We start from the raw sequence: 22,398 nt of genomic DNA, 5'->3' as shown, positions 1-22,398 counted from the left end.
ATATAAAATTGGAAGATATGTAAAAACTGCGCTAAACCCAGTACTAAAGGGCATTGATGCCCTACTACTAAGTGTCTGTGTAAAAAATTGTTTTTAATGCAAAATTTGCAAAGTATATATTTGCACATTATTTTTAACACTATTAATAACAGACTCCAATTAAATAATCACTTATGTATTAGTATGTAAGCACCTTTTTTTGCTGTTTCACATTGCACTTTATGGCATTTTTGCATATGTGGTTGTGTTTGTAATCATTCCTATGTTATTGATGCTAATCACTGGCACACACCGCACTTTAACATTAACTGACTGTGTGCAGTCAGTAACACTTGAAGCACTTTAGGTTATAAGGTAGCAATACCAATAGCACCATTTTTTTATTTTTATTTATTTTTATTTGCATTAAAAACAATTTTTTACATAGACACTTATTAGTAGTAGGGCGTCAATGCCCTTTAGTACTGGATTTAGCGCAGTTTTACATATGTTCCAATTTCATAGCAGAAGCTCTGAATCCTCCTTTAGGCACCACATCCACCGCCATGTCAGCCGCTCCAAGTAAGGAGCCTGCTGGGGATGCAGGACTTGGGTCCCAGAGGGCAAGTCTCTGTGTGAGGCTTACTAAGCCCAGGCGGTTGGAAAAGGGGATGGTGATTTCCAGCAAAATGGAATTTCTGGTGAGGCGCGTATCGCAGAAAACCCTTATAAAGTGGGGTACAAGCCACACGCAAAGTCTAACAGTCGTTACGGCATATTCTCCCACTAGGGAGGACTAGGAAGAACTGGAAATATCCTAACCAAGCCATCCATCTACAAGTATGAAGACCTCAGAAAGTGAGGCAGAGCGAAATGAGTCCCTTTGCCCTTGTGACTCCTTTGGTCAAGGCAATGAAGGGGGCATTTACATTAGTAGAATCTGTAGAGTCTCCTGCAAAGCAATTTTGATCCATAGGGGGTCCAGCCAGGTGACTGGATCGTTTGCAATAGACCTAAAGATGCTTACTTTTATGTGCCCATTGTAGAAGACTTCCAGTCTTTCAGTTTGCTGTAGGTCAAGACCATCTCCAGCTTGCTTGACTACCACTCCAGGTTTCAACATCACCCTGTGTGTTTTAAGGATCTTATTGGTTGTTAAGGTCTTTATCAAAGCAAGGAGCATTCGCCTGAATAGTTACTTGGATGTTCTTCTCCTACTCTCCCAAGACTGCTCCTCAAAATTCGGCTGGCAGCTGATTCTGGAAAAGAGACACCTGGAGCCCACTCAGTCTCTTGTGTGCTTCGGGGCTCAGTTCAATATAATCAAGAGGACCATTGCTCTGTCTCTGGATCCCAATGTTCTGGAACAGAATACTCCTGGCCCTGTCCTCTTCCCACCTGCACGCCCTTCAGTGTCTAAAATGATCGAAACAATGGTGTCTACAGATCCGATGGTCAAGTTGACACTCCTTCCGGAAGGGGTTTCTCCAGCAGTGGGAGCCAGCAAACAGAATTTAGGTCATCAACAAATGGTCTCTACATGTGGAGGTTTTTCAGGCGCAGATACCCTGACGGATCATTGAAATGCAGCGGGTAATGTGCGTTTCTTTAAGTCCTGGTCATCCTCAGATTTCTTTGAAAACCCTGAACAGAAGTTGTGGAGGTAGTGGCAGTGATGCCTTATTGGCCAATTAGGCCATGGTTCCCCTTGCTAGCACTGTTCAGCTACCGGTACCCAGTGCCTCTTCTCTTTAGGCCAGACCTTCTGTCACTGAGTGCATTTCTACATCCAGCATGGTTACGTCTGACTGTCTGGTTGGAGATTGGAGGTCCTCGGCTGCTCCTCCAGAGTCATCTCTCTCTCTCTCTCTTGAATGCTAGGAAAGTGAACACAAACAAAGTTTAAGGGAGAATCTGGTCAAAGTCAGTGGAATACATGTCTGCTGCTGACAGATCATGTACTGATCTAAAAGTTCTCAATATTCTGCATTTCCTCCAGTCAGATTTAGATCTGGCTCTATCGATCAGCTCCCTCAGAGTACAAGTGTCAGCTTTATCGGCCTTCACAGGTGTTTCCAGGTCTAGGCATCTTTTCCTGTCCAACAATTCTTCAAGGGAGCAACTAGGCTCAGACCACAGAGTAAGCGGAGGTTTTCCAAATATAGTCTCCCTCTTGTTCTCAACTCCCTCTTGGGAATTTGAGTAGAGTGTTCTAGGGCTGTCTCCGATAAAGGCCTCTCTGTCATGTTCGCCTTTCTCCTGGCTATCACTTCGGCACAAAAAGCCTCAGAGATTGATTTACCAGTCATAGAGAACTTTTCTTTAAGTTTTCTTAAAGTTGTTCCAGTTCGAGCAATGTTTGACTATGTTTGACTCACTTCCTAAGGGTACATCAGTCTTTCATGTGAACCAAGAAATTGTTCTACCACCCTTTGGAGTTCTAACTTGTTTCCTTTAGACATGGGAGAGGTTGCACTGTGGCTTAGTTTGTTAAAGCGCATGTCTAGTAGACAGGTAATCCTGAGTTTGACTTCCAGCAGTGCCAGCCTTTGGTTCTAGGAATTTCTCAGATATTGTGAAGTTATATCTACAAGCTACAGCTTCCTTCAGGCTTCAGAATGCCTGTTCATTCTTTTTGCCGGAAAGGACAAAAGGAAACATGCCTGAGATGATAGTGGCATGGATTGTCTGGGCCATCTGACAGACTCACTTGGCTCCTTTGGGGATGGTGACCGCTCACTCGACCAGGAGTGTGTCTCCATTCTGGGCGGCTTTGCAGCATGTGGCTCACAATGTAATCAATAGGGCAGCCTTGTTGTCCCCAATCAATACATTTATGGATCATTATTGTGTAGAGCTGACCTCTTCATCTTCTGTTAATTTTTGGTTTACAAATCCTGTCGGTTGACAGTGTCAATTAAACCCTTTTCTTTTGTTCTGCAATTGCCAACCGAGGTGTGTATGGCTAGTTATTTCTCATACGTATGCTGCCATGGAGTCTGCCAGGAAAATGGAAAATGTTCTATCAAATACTTACCGTAATTTCCCTTTCCTGATGGACTCCATGGCTCATGGTTCCCTCCCAGAGTCATGAGTAGACAAATTACGGAACGCGGCCTCTGGTTTAGAGCCAAGATTTATGGGAGTGGGGTCCTATAGGGGAGGAGTGGTGGCAGGGTTTTAACCATACCTATGCTGCCATGGAGTCCATCAGGAAAGGAAAATTATGGTAAGTATTTGATAGGAAATGTTCCATTTTCTAGGAAGGCAAACCCTTGAGAGAAAAAAGGGACAGACACAGACCCTAACTCCAAATATCAAAATAACAAAAAAAAAAAGGAAAAGGAAGAGCTTTGAGTACTGCTTCCTAATTCAATCAGAAAAGAGAACAGGAAAACATTTAACAATCAAATAGTAGTACATATTTTTGTTTTTGATTATCTCCTGGAACCCGCCAGGAAAAAACACCTCTAAAACCATTTAAAATACAAAACAACATTATACCGTAGTATATGGCATATACTATGACTTCTAAACATCAAATGGAACGATTATACAAACGCCTTTGAATTGTTGATGCCAAGAATGTATATAAAGTAAATGAGGTGAGTTATATCTCAAGTGTTACACTGAGAACTGAAATAAATGACAAATGGCTGAAAACATCATGCCATATAGAGGCGGTCCACGGGTTTTTTGGATAGCATAGGGAAGGGTTTTTTTTGCTGTCTGTGCCCGTGTTCAGAAGATTTCTCCTCACTCTCTGTCCCTATGACAATTGGATTTGGAAAATTTTGGGTTGTTGTGGAAACAAGGATTGGTGATAAAGCTTCAGTGGAGACACCTTTTTCCCATGATAACTCTTACAGAAGCAAATTTCCCTTCCCAGGGGTAGATTTCCTCTCAATTCCTGTTGTCTCCCACCGTTTGTAAGTAGGAGTCGTTTGTAAATCGGATGTTTGTAACCCGGGGACCGACTGTAACCCTTTATGATGAATAGAATGAATAATAGTTTAGAGCAGCCACTGGATTGAAGCCATTTCACCAATTGCCATACAGGTGGACAATTCCTGAGAAGAAACCCACTAGAAACTCTAGGAAAAAAACTTCATAAATGCTCACCATGGGTTCTTCTAACACCACAAAATTTAAATCAAGGTTAGCATTCAAAGTAATTACCTTCTAGAGCAGGGATTCCCAAACTACAGCCCTGCAGCTGTTGCAGAACTACACATCCCATGAGGCATTGTAAAACTCTGACATTCACATACATGACTAGGCATGATGGAAATTGTAGTTCCTGAACAACTGGAGGGCTGTAGTTTGGGAATCACTGTTCTAGAGACTAAAAACTGGAAAACTGCTCAGTTAATTTTTCAGTTTAGTAAATTCATGCTTTAGTACAGAGAACTTATTCATTTGTAGATCTTGCCTCATCCATATGATTGATAACCTTGGAAAGAGATGACAATCATAAGAATGTCAAAACCGACTTAGACCCTGGCCCATGTGCATCTTTTACTGCACACAGATATACCATCCTGTACTACTAAGAGCTCTGCACTAATGTTTCATTTACTACAATAATACTCCATACACAGTACTTTTCCCTTATATACTGTACACAGCTTCAAAGAACACATTGGTCTATAGCAGTGATGGTGAACCTTGGCACCCCAGATGTTTTGGAACTACATTTCCCATGATATTCAACTACACATGATGCATAAGCATCGTGGTAAATGTAGTTCCAAAACATCTGGGGTGCCAAGGTTCACCATCACTGGTCTACAGTCTGCACACCAGTAGAGTCAAACAAGAATGCACAAGGGATTGCAGTGATGTTTTGATTTTCTGGATTTGTAAGGCAGAAAGAGTGGCATTTACATCCAATTTTGAAAACACTTCCTACAGCCAGAGCAAAAATGACCAAATCATTAGCCTGTCCTTACTTCTGAGCCTCACAGCCTACCTCTCTAGAAGGAAGAGGCAACATCTTCTTCCCGCACAGAACTAACTCTAGCCAGTAGAGTACAGGACAGAACATTTAATACCATTCTCTTCCTTTAGACTTACCAAAACCATATTATATAAGGTCAGACCTAAACACTTTCAATTTGTATGCAATAAGGCAGGCCCTTGCACAACATAATTGAAGGTAAATCAAAAGGAAATTGTATAATGTATGGCCAGCTTAATACATGTGCTACATTTTAAATATATTCCTGGCACATTACACCAGGAAAAGAATAGCACTGTTCCTTGGCTTATCAGAAACATAAGTTCCTTTGAATGAGTGAGAAGTGTCAGAAGGGCTGGTTGTGTGCAGACTGTGAGGTAATAATAGGATCTTTTAGCTCCTCGCATTTATTAAAGCGGTAGTATCCCGCTTTTTGACACTTTTACCTACAGGTAAGCCTATAATAAGGCTTACCTGTAGGTACAAATAATATCTCCTAAACCGGCATGGTTTAGGAGATATTTACAGTGCATGCAGCCGCTTGCGCGAGCGGCGCATGCGCTCTGAATGTTCGGGGGGACCTTCAATTTATTTGCCGGGAGCTTCCCGGAAAATCACTCCCGCACGCATGCGCAGGAGTGACGTCATCACGGCTCCGGCCAATCATCGCGCCGGAGCCGTCTCTTCCGGCCAATCACCGCGCCGGAGCCGCCGAACCCGGAAGAGACAGCGAGGGATCATGGCAGCGCCCGCAGCGATGTCCGGGGGTCCATGTCGGGGGTTCGTTCTAAGGTAAGTTACACATAATGGGCTAGTATATGATGCATACTAGCTCATTATGCCTTTGTCTTGCAGGTTTTTTTTTTATTTTTTTTTTATTTTTTAGGGTTTACAACCGCTTTAAGATAAAAGGGTAGTATATGGTTATGCATTGAATATTCATACTCCAAGGAGACATGCAAGCTGAGAAAGCATGTTCCAAGCTGCAGAGCTGACAATACCTGAGTAAGATACAAAACCTGAACATCATGCCTTACTACCTAGTGTATTTCTCTGTAATTTAAAACGTCTTTCCTGAGATTGACATTCCCTCAAGGTTCCAGCCTCATGCTAGGTTTACAACAGATACTATGAATTCAAGGTAATGCACCATAATGATCTCTCAAAGGGAACATACATTGAAGCCAACACCATATGCAAGATGATATGACTTTTAGGGCTGTGGCTGGAGGCTGGGAGACCTTCAGGAATATTAAAGGAATCTGCTAGATATCTACCCTCTACTGGAAATACAAGGCAAACATAATCATAACACGCACAGTTTATACACTGTAGCATTATCTCTTATAGTAGATATGGGCTACTTACCTTTGGATCATGGATTCCAGACAAAGCCTCAAAGGTCTTTTCTCCTACCATGACTGCAGCAAGGTTTGCAGTGTAACTTGACAACACAAGTAGGCAGAAAATAGCCCAAAGGTTCATAAGAACTCTGCCTGTGCAACATTTGGGTGTTTTACTTGAGACTGTTCTCCCAAAGAGAATCGCATAACATAAGTTGAGGGCAGAAGAATAAGAGAAGATCTTCATGCGATTACGTCCATGTGGGGTCATGCCAAAAGGACTTTTCCATTCATAGAATGTGAGAAACAATGCTGTAATATGCAAAGCCACAAATATACCCAACCACATGGACCAGTGTAAGGGCCACATAAAGGCTCCAATAGGGGAGGCAGTGTCTTGCATTCTCACCAGGATACCAAGACTCGTTGAGTAAAAAGGACTGGTGAAGTCAATTACAGTACTTCGAGCTGAGTTGATGCTAAAGGAGGTGACAGCCATGTGGGCTGCTCCACTCAACAAGTCCCCAACTAATCCCGTCCAGTGATCCCCCTTTCGTCCACCATACTTTCCATCTCCAACAATATAGAGTTCGAAATCGAACCCAAGGTCTTCAGATAATTTTTCTAATAAGTCAATGCAGTAACCATAACAACATTTTTTGTATTCCAATGGTACAGAGCCATTTGGCAAGCTAAGTTCTTCAAACAGCAAATCTAATAAGGCAGAGTTATTAGTCCGAGGATCCAAACACATTTGGCCAGCTGGGCAACTTCCATCAGCATCAACCTCTCGTGTGAAAACAAAAGGATGTTCCACCAGAGTTACCACTCGGAGTTTGGTATGTGGAGTCACTACTGATGTTGGTTCATGTTTTTTCATTCGATTCTGCCACAAACCTTCCTCCACCTCCATTTTACCTTCATGCCAGCCTCCCACAGTAACCCATGTTGGATGCCCTACAGAATCACGCACAAGGCTCCAAATCTTGTAGTGGTGCTCAGTATGAACTAAATTATTGTCTGTTACATAGATACGCCCTGTTTGTCCAGAGAACGATGTGTTGGATAAATACCTGTAATAAATGGAGACATGTTAAAGCTGCTTATCTTTTTCCACCAAGTTAGGCGTTTTCTAATAGTAGCTTGGAAAGAACAATTTTCAGTTGGTGTATTGCGACTGGTGCAATAGAATAGTATTATTTGTATGTAAAGAGAAACAAAATGTACGAACACAAAAAATCATTCATTGGCTGAAAGGAAAAGAAAATGTTATAGGGACAAAAGTCTAAAGTGTAAAAAGCCAAAAGAAGCACAGGGGTTGAAACAAATGTTAAAAAATACAGTTACTTTTGTAGGAGAGTAGAGAATCCACTCTGTTTTTTTGTGGAAAAATAAATATAAAATAATAATTTATATGATTTTAAAGATTAGAAAATGGAACACATCCAGAGGGAATTGTTTCATCCTTTTTTCCATATCCCACTGTGAATTATACAAAAGCAAAACAGAATAGTAAGCAAGGGAATTGTTGTGGTACTCTAGTGTCTAGTGCATAAACGAATATATAAATATAAAAAATACAACATTTTAAATCCTCATATAAAACTGAGCCATTGGGCATTTATAAACAATTTATAAAAATGTTGGTTAAGGTCATACATTGATCCACTGCCCAATTATTGTGTACATAAACTCTTGCATATGCAGATTTTTATCCAACGCTGTTTTTGGAATAAAGTCTACTTTTTCAAGAATGTACATGCAATTCAGATGATAAAGATATTATTTAAAGAAACAGATATATCATGTAAATAACATACATATTGTATATATGAAGTTATACCCAGATTAAAAAAAAAAGCAATACATACAGACCTTCTATGTTTGGTTATGTTTATTATATTTTATCCAGAGTACCTTAACCATATACACCGTATAAAGTATTGCAAAAATTCCCTATCGGGTAGTGGTGCTAGGTCTAAGGAGAGGAAATAAAGATGATATTTAGCCTCTCAATAGAGGACAGTAAAACAAAGGGTCTCTATGTTGTAAAAATGCCCAGGGATGCTTGGCACAGGAACCTTTCCCAAAAGTGTCTTAAATCCAGCATCCCAAGTACTAAGGGTGGACTAAGTTCTGCCCACTGTTGCAAGGAGAGAAAAGGACATGCCTGCTTTTTTCCCTTCCTATCTCATGTTGTAAACTACATGTTGAAGTCACAGGCTGAAGTGAAATGAAAATGGAGTGCAGATCTGTACCTCCTCCTACTAGCAATTCTAATGCCCCTTAAAAATACTAGATACTGAAAATGGGGGAAGTCAGCATCACACAAGCTTCTCCCAAAAGGACAAACAGGCAATCCCATAAAAGACTGAACATAACCCACACCATACCTATAAAGGCAAACCATGATGGCACAAATATTGATATCCAGATAAACACAATCATAAACAAACAATATATGTATAAAATCACTGGCAAATAATATAGAGGGCCAAAACCTTTTTTAATTGGGGCCAGGAAGTTCTATGGCTTTTAAATTGCAACAACAATTTATTAGTATCTCCACTTTTATTTTTTTTTGGAAAAGAGATATGGTCATTTGCTAGGGATCTGGACCAGCAGGATCATATCCATGATGATAAGCCTAGCGGTGTGCCACTGGTGAGTGTAAATCTCCATCTTTTAGATCTTGAATGTGAACATATATTCTTCCTCTTCTGTTTTGACTACATAATAGGTGGTACATTGACAAAACATTAGGTAGACCATTCCCATTGTAGAGCAGTTCACAAAATGCTTACATAAATAAAGGTCTCCATTTGGAAGTCTTAATTGTTTGGATGCACAGATGGATTTACACTGATTACATGACTCACAGTTAAAGCTACCCCTCAATCGACATAGTTAATCAGGTTGAATAAAGACAAAAGTCCATCTAGCTCAACAAAAAAGAAAACACAACCATACAATCTCATATACACAATCCTATACTGACAGCTGATCCTGAAGAAGTTGAAAAACCCCAGCAAAGCATGATCCAATTTGCTACAGCTCTCTGGAGGGAGTCTATTCCACATTTTCACAGCTCTTACGGTGAAAACCTTCCCCTATTTGGAGACGAAATCTCTTTTCTTCTAGACGTAAAGAGAGCCCCCTTGTCCTCCGTGATGACCTTAAAGTGAATAACTCAACACCAAGTTCACTATATGGACCCCTTATGTATTTGTACATGTTGATCATATCCCCCCTTAATCTCCTCTTCTCAAGAGAGAATAAATTCAGTTCCTCTAATCTTCTCATAGCTGAGTTCCTCCATGCCTCTTATCAGTTTGGTTGCTCTTCTCTGCACTTTCTTCAGTTCCCCGATTTCCTTTCTGAGAACTGGTGACCAAAACTGAACTGCATATTCCAGATGAGGTCTTACTAATGATTTGTACAGGGGCAAAACGATATCTCTCTCTCTGGAGTCCATGCCTCTGTTAATACAAGAAAGGACTTTGCTTGCTTTGGAAACCGCAGCTTGGCATTGCATGCTATTATTAAGCCTATGATCTACCAGAACATCCAGATCTTTCTCCACTGTGGATTCCCCCAGTTCTACCCCCCCTAGTATGTATGATGCATGCATATTCTTAGCCCCCCAAGTGCAAAATTGTACATTCATCAACATTAAACCTCATTTGCCACATAATTCCTCAATGAAACAGTGCATTGAGGTCAGCTTGTAAATTGGAGACATCCTGTAAAGAAGTTATTCCACTGCATAGCTTGGTGTCATCTGCAAAGACTGAAATGCTACTTTTAATCCCAGACCCTAGATCATTTATAAGGATATTAAAAAGTAAGGGTCCCAACACTTAACCTTGGGGTACACCACTGATAACCTTAGACCAGTCAGATTAAGAATCAATAACCACTACTCTCTGAATTCTATCTTTTAGCCAGTTTTCTATCAATTTACAAACTGATCTACCCAAAGCCTGTAGACTTTACCTTACACATTAGCCATGTATGGGGAACTGTGTAAAACACTTTTGCAAAATCCAAGTAAACTACGTCTACAGCCACCCCTCTGTTCAAGGTTTTACTTACCTCCTCATAAAAAGAAATCAGGTTTGTTTGACAAATTCTTTCTTTCATAAATCAATGCTGTATGTTGCTTAAAATATTCTTTTCCAGCAAGAACTCATATATGTGGTCTTTTATTGAACTCTACAGTATCTACTGAGTATAGAAGTTAAACTAACAGGTCTGTAGTTATTTGGCAAAGACTTTGGTCTCTTTTTAAATATAGGCACCACATTGGCCCTACGCCAATCCAGTGGTACTTTTCCAGTCCTTAAAGCGGAGTTCCGGGCACAAAATCGATCTTTTTTTTTTGTGCCCGTCCGCTTGTTCACCTTCACCTGAAACAGAATTGGATAGTTAGGTTTTTTTTTTTTGTACTCACCTTGTAATTGTAGATCGAATATACTCACCTATTCTTCACTTCCTCCCTCTGCGCCGCGGCTCCGCCGTCACTTCCGGGCTTGCAATGATACCTGGGAGCTGAACGTCATCGCTCCCAGGAATCAATGCAATGGCACCGGCCCCGCTCGTCACTTCCGGGGCGATGCCGCATTCCCTGCTAAACAGCTTCTGGGCATGCCCAGAAGCTGTGGAGGAATGCGGCACCGCACCGGAAGTGACGAGAGGGGCCGGTGCAGGCGCATTCTGGGAGAAGAGGACGCGGAAGAAGACGCGGAAGAGGATCGCGCCGCCTTCAGCTGCCCACAAGAGAGATGGCAACGCTGTGGAAGAAATTTTATAAGTATTTCTTCTTGCAGGTAAGTGCGAACCGGGACAGATCAGAGGCTAGCCATTGTGGAATGTGCTAGCCCTGAGTGTCCTGGGGGTATGTTTATTGAAAAATGGTTTCTGTGCCCGGAACTCCGCTTTAACCAGTCCTGGGAGGCAGGACAGTCATGGACAGAGGATTGGAGTTACCTGAGGTAACTTTTCAAGCTAAGCAGCATGATAGATTATTAGGACACATGACAGCACCAGAAACCAATCACTACCTTATTAACATTAAAAGTTGTGTAGCCCTCCATCAAGACATGCTATACCTCCCACCCTCTGACCTGTGCACCTGTGTAAAGTAGAACAGGTGGAAAGCAGGACAGTGAGGACACTACTGTGGAGGATGGGGGTGAGGGTGATGTGCAGGGGGGCTGAGGACAGTAATGGGGGGTGGGGTGATGTGAAGGGGGCATAGGACACTGCAGTGAAGAGGGTTGTGATGTGAAGGGGGGGCTTAGAAAACTAATGTTAAGGGGTGTTGAGGACACTGTTGTGAAGGAAACACAATTGTGAGGGGGACTAAGAACACCACCATTGGGGGAGGGGTGATAGGATGATAGAAGGGGGGTTGAGGACTCTGCTGTGAAGGAGGGGGGTGTGACACTGTTGTGACACTGCTGTGAAAGGGGGACTGTGATGTAAAAGGGGGATCCTAGTGTGAACGGGGGACTAAGGACACTAATGTAAGAACTAGATTGTGATATAAGAGGAGGAGGACTGTTATATGAAGATTCTGAGTTGGACCTCTGCTGGAAGAAAATTTTACTGACTGAACCTCTGTGAATTTTAATTCAATAACTCTGCCCTTATGAGCAGAAAGGAAACACACTCCATGTGCTTTCAATATATATACTGTACCTGAATACACAGTATTATACTCATATTCTCAGTATAGGAACCAGTTCCCCATATTATATGTGTTCCTGGAGGATTGGCGTTGTCCTTACAGATTTTAGGATGTGCATAAAAAGTGGGTTCTCTAAATGATTGTAGTTTCAGAAAATGATTAGTACTTTTTGTAAAAATACCTTTGTCTATTGTTCTATCCACCACCACCACCAGGAATTCATTCTGAGATATTTTAATCTTTTTTTTAGAAAGTTTTTTTCTCTACTGTCTCTCTGATTCTGTAGGATTAACCACTTAAGTCCCGGAAGATTTTACCCCCTTCCTGACCAGGGCCTATTTTGCGATTCGGCACTGCGTGACTTTAACGGACAATTGCGCTGTCGTGCGACGTTGTACCTAAACAAATTTGGCGTCCTTTTTTTCCCACAAACAGAGCTTTCTTTTGGTGGTATTTGATCACCTGTGCGATTTTTTGATCATGCGCTATAAACAAAAAAAAAGCGTCAATTTTGCAAAAATAACAATATTTTTCACATTTTTTTTATATGAAATTCCCCCAAAAAAATGTAAAAATCAAAATTTTTTAACGTTTTAGGCCAATTTTTTTTACCATATGTTTGGTAAAAAAAATCGCAAAAAGCGTATTTTGATTGGTTTGCGCAAAAGTTATTGCGTTTACTAACAAAGGGAAAGATTTTTGTCATTTTTGTTGTTTTTTTTTAACGCGTAATGTCGGCGATCTGCGATTTTTTTTTGCGGGACTGCGACATTTGGGCGGACAGATCGGACCCTTGACTGACATTTTTGACACTTTTGGGGGTACCAGTGACATTACTACAGTAATCAGTGCTATACATATGCACTGTTACTGTAAAAATGACACTGGCAGTGAAGGAGTTAACTGTATTGGAGAGGGAGGGGTTAAGTGTGTCCTAGGGGCGTGTTTCTAACTGTGATTGGCTGTGGCTTGTTGTGTAAGAAAAGTGATCAACGGTCCTATATAGTAGAACCGTTTGATCACCATTCTTACACAGGGAGAACTGACAGGCGGCTTTGTTTACACTAGCCGCCTGCCTTTCTCCCGCTGTCACGGACGATTGCGAGTGCCCGGCGTACATCGGGTCCGCCGGGCACACGCGCGGGGGGTCCGTGACCGAGCGGGAGCGCGCATCCGGCGGCGCGCGCTCGCTCGCTCCCAAAACCCTTACAGGCTAGCGACGTAGCCCTACGTCGCTCTGCCTGTGAGGGGCTGACTGCCGACGTAAATAGTCGTGCGGCAGTCGGCAAGTGGTTAAAGATTAGATACTGTATAATGACAATGTTTCAAGGTAGCATATTTGTATTTGTGTATATATAACTGCATTGTAAGTGATTTCCTAGAGGGAACTGCTGTTCTCAAAGGTAGAGAAGCAACCCTGCTTTCTGGAAAGAAGAAATATAAAAATGAATATAAAATAATCATTTATAATGTATATGATTATTGCATCAAAAAATTGCACAGTTTAAATGTTAGTAATTACAGCATCTCACCTGGAAAGGTACATGCCAGAAGACTCATTTTGTGATGTCTGTTTATCATTGCAATTTATCATGGTTTGAATAAGCGCAAGATCTGGTCTCACGTGGACTGCACTAGAGATTGCCTTAGTTATTAGTCCTACGGCATCTCTTAAAAAGGTTTCCAGACTTGGTCGGCTGACTTCTCCATAAGCTAACAAACCAGGGGGCAAGCCATCTGTCTGCATCTCCTCCACATTTAGTGGTTGTCCAACTAGCCAGTGAAACTCAAGTGGCTCTAGCCCATAGTCTTTCGCTGCTTGAAATACCAAGGAAGATCGTTGGGCATCACATCCATGTAAAAGTAAAGGTATCTGGGGATTCTTTATAGTAGCAAAGTGATGATTTAGGTAAGTTCCCACATCAGCATCATCAAGTGAATCAATGTTAAGGATCTCATGTGTCTCTATACTTGTATTAGTGGTCAAATAGTCAAGTATGATGGTACTTTCCCATGGGTGGCATGTGATAACAGCTAGTTCCTCCCAGCTGCTGTTCTGTAAGACACTGTTCAAGATTTCTATTAGAGAATCCACTGAACTTCTCATATCCATTCGCAGATGAAAAGGATTCTGAAAAGAATAAAGCACCAAAGGCTGATTAGATATTGCAGACACAATATGGATAGTGTTTACACAACAATGGCACCATTACTGAAGCATTTCCAAAGCAAAAATGATGTACAAGTCTATGAATATTGTTTTCAAATCAAAAGCTCAGAAATGTGTGGGCTACAAGATGAAGTTTGGGCTTATAGCCCATTCACATTGAGGCGACACGACTTCGGAAGGGCGACCTGTGAAGTCACGTGCACCGCGACTTCGGCGCGACTTGCAGAGACTTCACATAATGGAAGTCAATGCAAGTCGCTCCGAGGTCGCCCCAAAGTAGTACAGGACCCTTTTTCTAAGTCGGAGCGACTTGTGTCCTACTACTCAATGGACCGCAACATACCGCGACTTGTCAGGCTGACAAGTCGCGCTAATGTGAATGGGCTCTAAGCCTCCTCTTAAAGTAAATGCATGTTTATACCAAAGGCATCTTAAAGCTAAATTTTAAACAAATATTAAAAACATCATGTAACACAGCCATGTAGTAGGTAAAATTATGTTCAAAGATGTTTGAAGTCCAGCTTGTTCTAAAACCAATTCGATGATGTGGAGAAACAAGCACAGACATTTAGGGACAGGAAGTGTGTGACCAAGTGAAAATAAGAAAAAGCCTGAAAAATGAAAACGAATGCAGCTACATCTAAGTACTGGCATGCTAAAAACATATTTGGGAGGGTTTATATACACTTTATAGAAAATCTGTTCTTATGGAAATATAAGACTTTCTTGGGTTATCTTCCATAAATGCTAGTTTCCCTACTGTTATGCTGAACCATATAAAGTGTTATGACTTCACTGGTTATATGTTTGATTAAGGCTCTGAAAATATCAAAGCCGATAACAGACATTAAATTAGCATTTTAAGAAGGTGGTCTGGAATGGTCATTTCTTGACTGTTTCTGCAGATAGGAAGGTTCAGAAAAGGCTTTGCTGTCTGGCCAAAGTGGCTGAAGCTTAAGACTGAGTGCATAGAATAGCAAATACTTTTTCGCAGATTATTTTAGGTTTGCAAGCACCTCTAAATGTGGGAAATGTACCAGTTTTTGAGGAACCAAAAAACAATGGAAACAGAATGTGAATAAATTTGGATGTTTAGTACAACTAATACAGTAACCCTAAACAGTCTTTAGGAGATAACAGTGGATTTGATTGTGACTTTCTGAATTCCTTCTCAGTCTTTTATGCCACCAACAACCAGTTTGGCTTCTTAGGCTGGAGACACTCAGGAGATGTTTGCCATATAAATTCATAAGCAGGGCCGGTGCAAGGATTTTTGCTGCCCTAGGCAAATTAAAAATTGCCGCCACTCCCCATCCCAAGTTGCTGAAGGGGTTAAAACCCCTTCAGTGACTTACTTTGGCGCTGGGCCAGTCGGCGGAGGAGACCTAATGCGCATGCGTGGCAATGGCCGTGCATGCACATTAGACCTCCCCATAGGATTCGCTGCTTTGCTATGGGGATTTTGGCGATGCCGGAGGTCCTCACATAACGTGGCTTGCTGTAGCGCTCAGGTAACAAAGCATGACGAGTGCCGCACTGGCCGGCGGCCGGTCCATTACTGATTCCGGGTGCAGGATGCCGGCACACCCTGCTAAGTTGCGCCCTAGGCGGCTGCCTAGGTCACCTTACAGGTAGCGCCAGCCCTGTTCATAAGGATACACTGTGAAGGCACAGGCAGCGGGAAGAAGATTTTAGCCAGGAGCTGTAAACCTGATGGAAGGCCAAGGCCATGCATTAATGTAAAAATGTATCTGGGTTAGAGATGATAGGTATACCCTTTATCAAGGGAGCTGAGCATGATTTTCACTCAATGGCCACTTTATTAGGTACACCTTACCAGTACTGGGTTGGATCCCCTTTTGCCTTCAGAATTTATCTAGGTATTTGAAACATTCCTTAGCCATTTTGGTCCATATTGACATGATAGCATCACGCAGTTGCTGCTGATTTGTCGGGTGCACATCCATGATGCAAATCTCCCTTCCACCACATCCTAAAGGTGCTCTATTGGATTGAGATCTGGTGACTGTGCAGGCCATTGGAGTACAGTCAACTCATTGTCATGTTCAAGTTCAGTTTGAGATGATTTGAGCTTTGTGACATGGTGCATTATCCTGCTGGACTTAGTCATCAGAAGATGGATACACTGTAGTCATAAAGGGGTGGACATGGTCAGCAACAATACTCAGGTAGCTACGTGGCATTTAAACAATGCTTACTTGGTACTAAGGGGCCCAAACTGTGGCAAGAAAATATCCCCCATACCATTACACCACCACCACCAGCCTGAACCGTGGATACAAGGCAGGATGGATCCATGATTTCATGTTGTTTTTACCAAATTCTGACCCTACCATCTGAATGTTGCAGCTGAAATCGAGACTCATCAGACCAGGCAACATTTTTCTGATCTTCTGTTGTTCAATTTTGGTGAGTCTGTGCGAATTAAAGCCTCAGTTTCCTGTTCTAAGCTGACAGGAGTGGCACCCAGTGTGGTCTTCAGCTGCTGCAGCCCACATGTACTTCAAGGTTCGATGTGTTGTGTGTTCAAAAATGGTTTTCTGCATACCTTGATTGTAACAAGTGGTTATTTGAGTTACTGTTGCCTTTCTATCATCTCAAACCAGTTTGTCCATTCTCCTCTGACATCAACAAGGCATTTCCATCCACACAACTGCCGCTCACTGGATACTTTATCTTTTTTGGACCATTCTCTGTAAACCCCAGAGATGGTTGTGCATGAAAATCCCAGTAGATCAGCAGTTTTTGAAATACTCAGTTGGGGCCGTCTGGCACGTTCAAGGTCACTTAACCACATAACGACCGCCCACCGCAGATATACTGCGGCAGGCAGCCGCTGCTGGGCAAAGTGACGTAGGGGGTACGTCACTCGCTCAGCCGCCTGTAGGGGGCGATCACGCACCGCCGGAGGCACGCTCCCGCCCCCGCTCGTTTACTGAGATCCCCGCGCGAGTGACCGGCGGCTCTGATGTCCGCCGGTCACTCGTGATCTCCGGCAGGAGAGGGAAAAAGGCAGACAGCTGATGTAAACACAGCCCTCTGTCAGTCACCCTGATGTAAGTGCAGAGACTATACGATCCTGCTATGTAGGATCGTATGTCTCTGTGATTACATCACAAGCCACGCCCCCCACAGTTAGAATCACGCCCCTAGGGACACACTTAACCCCTTGATCACCAATAAAGTTAACCCCTTCCCTGCCAGTGTCATTTTGACAGTAACAGTGCATATTTATAGCACTGATTACTGTAGTAATGTCACTGGTACTCCCAAAAGTGTCAAAAATGTCAGTCAGGGGTCCGATCTGTCCGCCGCAATGTCGCAGTCCTGCAAAAAAATCGCAGATTGCCACCATTACTAGTAAAAAAAAAAACAATAAAACTGACATAAATCTTTCCCGTAGTTAGTAAACGCAATAACTTTTGCGCAAACCAATCAAAATACGCTTATTGCGATTTTTTTTACCAAACATGTGTAGCAGAAACAAATTACTTTTTTTTTTGGAGAATTTTATATAAAAAAATGTGAAAAATATTGTTATTTTTTCAAAATTGTAGCTCTTTTTTTGTTTATAGCGCAAAAAATAAAAATCACTCAGGTGATCAAATACCACCAAATTTATTTGTGGGCAAAAAAGGACCTCAATTTTGTTTGGGTACAGCTTTGCACGACCGCGCAATTGTCCGCACAGTGCCGAATTGCAAAATAGGGCCTGGTCTTTGAGAAGCCAAATCTTCCGGGGCTTAAGTGGTTAAATCCTCTTTCCTCCCCATTCTGATGCTCAGTTTGAACTTCAGCAATCTATCTTCACCACGTCTAGATGCCTAAATCCATTATGAGTTGCTGCCATGTGATTGGCTGGTTAGCAATTTGCGTTACCAACCAATTGAACAGGTGTACCTAATACAGTGGCCAGTGAGTGGATAAGTGTACTTCATATAAATGTATACTTACAGTATCTTTTAACATTGGACTACACAGAGGTTTACTTCTTTTCATTGCAGTGAACTTGCATAAATGGAATCCACGGAAATGGAAGTGTGCTGATTAAAAGAAGCTACTTATAACAAAGTTTTCCTACATGATTTTGAGAATGTTTTCATTTATATAGGGAATCTAATGTCTTTCCAAAACTGGATAAAATCAATAATTTTAAAGATTATGATACTTAATAAAATGATACAATATACCAAATAATATACGCACTGTAGTAATATATATTGTGACTTAGGTGATGATTTAAATCATAAATGTAACAATGGTGATAAAATATAAATAATTAAATTACTGGATTTGCATAAAAATCGCAAATGACTGACAGTAAAATCCTTAATATATAAAATTATTAGTGCAACTGGTGAAATAGTCTGTGATAGTAAATAAATATATAAAAAGAATCTTCAAAGTGCTTTTGTGCTCCAATTTTGTGCTCTTGGTAAAAGTAGACAATTTTTGCTTCTTACCAGATCGCTTTAGGTCGCAAATACCTAAATCGCCTTTGATCCCTTTAAAGGATGGATCAATCCTCCACCAAACTTGTCCACTCCAGGTAAGTAGTTGATGTTCTAGGGTGGATCAGGATAGTGGTCTCAGGCAGATGTATGTAAAAAGAAATGGTGGGGAAGCCAAAAAAGGAGGGGCGGTGGGAGCTTGTATGCTGCCCCCGCCGCTCCTCCTATCCAGTTCACTTGTGTTCTGCTGTCTCTGGGCCCCTGTGTGCTCCCCTGGTCCCCCCCCCCACTGTGCTCCCTCCCCTCTCCTGCTGGCTACTGCAGGGGATGTGTCACAATAGAGAACCAGGAAGGGGTCGGTAAATATGTGATTTATCAGCTCCTTCCTTTTCTGATTGGTCATACTGTAGTCAGTGACATTGTAAAAAAAAAAAAAAATGATATGATAAAAAATAATACAATTAAAATACCAAAAAATAAAAGCTACTGACACCAGTGGGTGAACTTCCAGGATCGCAAAGGTCACACTTGCGACCCGGCTCTGGCATTCCACCACCGTGGGGACGCCCCAAGATGGCAGGAAGGGGGGCCCACTGCAGAACTTGTGAAAGGGTCCAGCTGCAGGACCGTAATAAAGGGCCCCCGCAATGAGAGTAAAGGGCCCCAGGATCCGTGGGAAGAGCCCCAGGCTTGAAGGGAAGGGCCCCGGCCAGAGGTCTGGGGGGCCCTTCATGGTTTCTTGCACCGGGGCCCTGAAGGTTCTAGTTACGCCTCAGTTTGGTATATTTTATCATTTTATTAGGTATCATAAACTATTTATACATTGGTTATACATTTTTGATACAGATACTATTTATATAACTTATCTTGAATATATATTTATTTATCATCACAAGATATACACACAAGCCCACTATATTACCAGCGCTCATTTTTTTCATTCGTTTTGACATTTGTTGTTTTTTTTGGTATTTTACCATAAAATAAAAAAGAGCAACAGGTATCCCACATCCTACATAGGGCTAGACATGAAAACTAGGCGCCTTCACCCTGATAAATAATTAATTTTAAAGAGTCTTTATGGATTGCCATCCAGAGGCAGATGTCAAGCTGAGAATGGTGGACACTGAAACCAATAGCTGCAGTTCCTGGCACTTTTTTTTCTTGTATGGCTGGAGTGTCGGTCACTAACAAAGTTTATGTTCTGTAATAAGCATTTTTAGAATCATAGGCTCTCATTATTGACGTCTAGTCATTGCCTATATGGTTCATTGATGCTGTAATTTGCTACATCACTTGCAGGCATTGGTATGATGTTGTATCATGTATGCTGACAGAGGGCAAAACAAAATATATTTTAATACTTTTCCTTTGTGAGCACCTGGGTAATTTTATTTATGAATAAATTCAATCTATTCATTTGCTCAACATTATTGGTAAATAAATTAGAACTATTCATCTACTCATCTTTTTTTTCAGGTATTACTCACTCTGGGTGAAAAAGAGTTTCCATTCTCATGAAAAATAATGAGTCCATATATCAAGAAGAAACTGTGATTTAGGTTATCTTTGCTTGTTCTGAAAATATTGTGTTTATATATCTTCCTATCCCTGTGTAATGACTAGACAATGGTGTACTGATTTAATATCCCTTAAGTTTTATCTAATGGATTCTGTTTTGCAAGCCTTAGGCCCCATGCACACGGGGCGTTAGAAAAAACGTACGTCAAAGTTAGTTCTGACGCCGGAAAAAGCAGCTGTAAAAACGTGCTTTCAGTAGCTTTTTCCATTGGCGTTATTGCACGTTTTGCCACGTTGCTTTTAGCAGCGTTTTTTTTGCTTCCATTCAAAATCAATGGTTCCCTATGGGAGCCTATTGATTTGAATGGAGGTCGCACCGCAACACCGCAAGTCGGATCCGACTTGCGGGGTGACTTGCGCTGTGAGAATCTTGAGGGGGAACTCCACGCCAAAATGGGAAAAAAACGGCGTGGGGGTCCCCCCCAGGGTTCCAAACCAGGCCCTTCGGGTCTGTTATGGAATTTGAGGGTAGCCCCATGCCGAAAAAACGGCATGGGGTCCCCCCCAAAATACATACCAAACCCTTATCCGAGCATGCAGCCCGGCGGGCCAGGAAAGGGGAGGGGACGAGCGAGCGGCCCCACCCCCCCCTGGACCACACCAGGCCACATGCCCTCAACATGGGGGGTGTTGGTGCTTTGGGGCAGGGGGAGCTCTGCACCCCCCACCTCAAAGCACCTTGCCCCCATGTTGATGAGGACAAGGGCCTCATCCCCACAACCCTGGCCGGTGGTTGTGGGGGTCTGCGGGCAGGGGGCTCATCGGAATCTGGAAGCCCCCTTTAACAAGGGGGCACCCCAGATCCCGGACCCCCTCCCTATGTGAATGGGTATGGGGTACACTGTACCCCTACCCATTCACCCCATAAAAGGCAGTGTATGGAAATAACGACAAGAGACGTTTTGGAAAGTTTATTAAAAATCTTCATCCGACTCTTCTTGTCTTCTCCTCTCCGGGGTCTTCCCTGGGGTCTTCTCCGGGGTCTTCTGCTCTTTTGCTGTCCGCCCTTCTTGTCTTCTCCTCTCCGGGGTCTTCTGCTCTTTTGCTGTCCCCCTCTTCTTGTGTTCTTCTCTCCGGGGTCTTCTGCTGTCCCCTCTTCTGCTGTCCTCTCTTCTTTTCTTCTCCTCTCCGGTCTTCTGCTCTTTTGCTGTCGGCTGTCGGCTGTCTTCTTCCTCCGGTCCTCCTCCGACGACGTCTCCGCTGATTATGCCTATCTCCGGTCTCTTCAGCTTATTATATAGCCATTAGGGGCGTGGCCCCGATGACGTCATCTGGAGACCCCGCCCCCTCATGTCACAGATGACGTCATATGTGACATGAGGGGGCGGGGTCTCCAGATGACGTCATCGGGGCCACGCCCCTAATGGCTATATAATAAGCTGAAGAGACCGGAGATAGGCATAATCAGCGGAGACGTCGTCGGAGGAGGACCGGAGGAAGAAGACAGCCGACAGCCGACAGCAAAAGAGCAGAAGACCGGAGAGGAGAAGAAAAGAAGAGAGGACAGCAGAAGAGGGGACAGTAGAAGACCCCGGAGAGAAGAACACAAGAAGAGGGGGACAGCAAAAGAGCAGAAGACCCCGGAGAGGAGAAGACAAGAAGGGCGGACAGCAAAAGAGCAGAAGACCCCGGAGAAGACCCCAGGGAAGACCCCGGAGAGGAGAAGACAAGAAGAGTCGGATGAAGATTTTTAATAAACTTTCCAAAACGTCTCTTGTCGTTATTTCCATACACTGCCTTTTATGGGGTGAATGGGTAGGGGTACAGTGTACCCCATACCCATTCACATAGGGAGGGGGTCCGGGATCTGGGGTGCCCCCTTGTTAAAGGGGGCTTCCAGATTCCGATGAGCCCCCTGCCCGCAGACCCCCACAACCACCGGCCAGGGTTGTGGGGATGAGGCCCTTGTCCTCATCAACATGGGGGCAAGGTGCTTTGAGGTGGGGGGTGCAGAGCTCCCCCTGCCCCAAAGCACCAACACCCCCCCATGTTGAGGGCATGTGGCCTGGTGTGGTCCAGGGGGGGTGGGGCCGCTCGCTCGTCCCCTCCCCTTTCCTGGCCTGCCGGGCTGCATGCTCGGATAAGGGTTTGGTATGTATTTTGGGGGGGACCCCATGCCGTTTTTTTCGGCATGGGGCTACCCTCAAATTCCATAACAGACCCGAAGGGCCTGGTTTGGAACCCTGGGGGGGACCCCCACG

General features: G+C 43.0%; 1 protein-coding gene across 1 annotated transcript in view; it reads right to left on the bottom strand.

Moving 5' to 3' along the window:
- The window catches only part of GRIN3B (glutamate ionotropic receptor NMDA type subunit 3B), a 151,315-nt gene that overhangs the window by 105,504 nt on the left and 23,413 nt on the right, over positions 1 to 22,398 (bottom strand). Inside the window, exons 2-3 of the mRNA XM_082262220.1 lie at positions 13,507 to 14,105; positions 6,308 to 7,355 (exon numbers count right to left, since the gene is read on the bottom strand). Coding sequence (XP_082118346.1) covers positions 6,308 to 7,355; positions 13,507 to 14,105 — 1,647 coding nt within the window. The remainder of the gene's footprint in view (positions 1 to 6,307; positions 7,356 to 13,506; positions 14,106 to 22,398) is intronic.

The sequence above is a fragment of the Pelophylax lessonae genome (assembly GCF_965119305.1).
Source record: "Pelophylax lessonae genome assembly, chromosome: 1".
NCBI classification, from domain to species: domain Eukaryota; kingdom Metazoa; phylum Chordata; class Amphibia; order Anura; family Ranidae; genus Pelophylax; species Pelophylax lessonae.
Note: the sequence above shows the minus strand (reverse complement) of the source record. Positions and strands in the feature narration are given on the sequence as shown.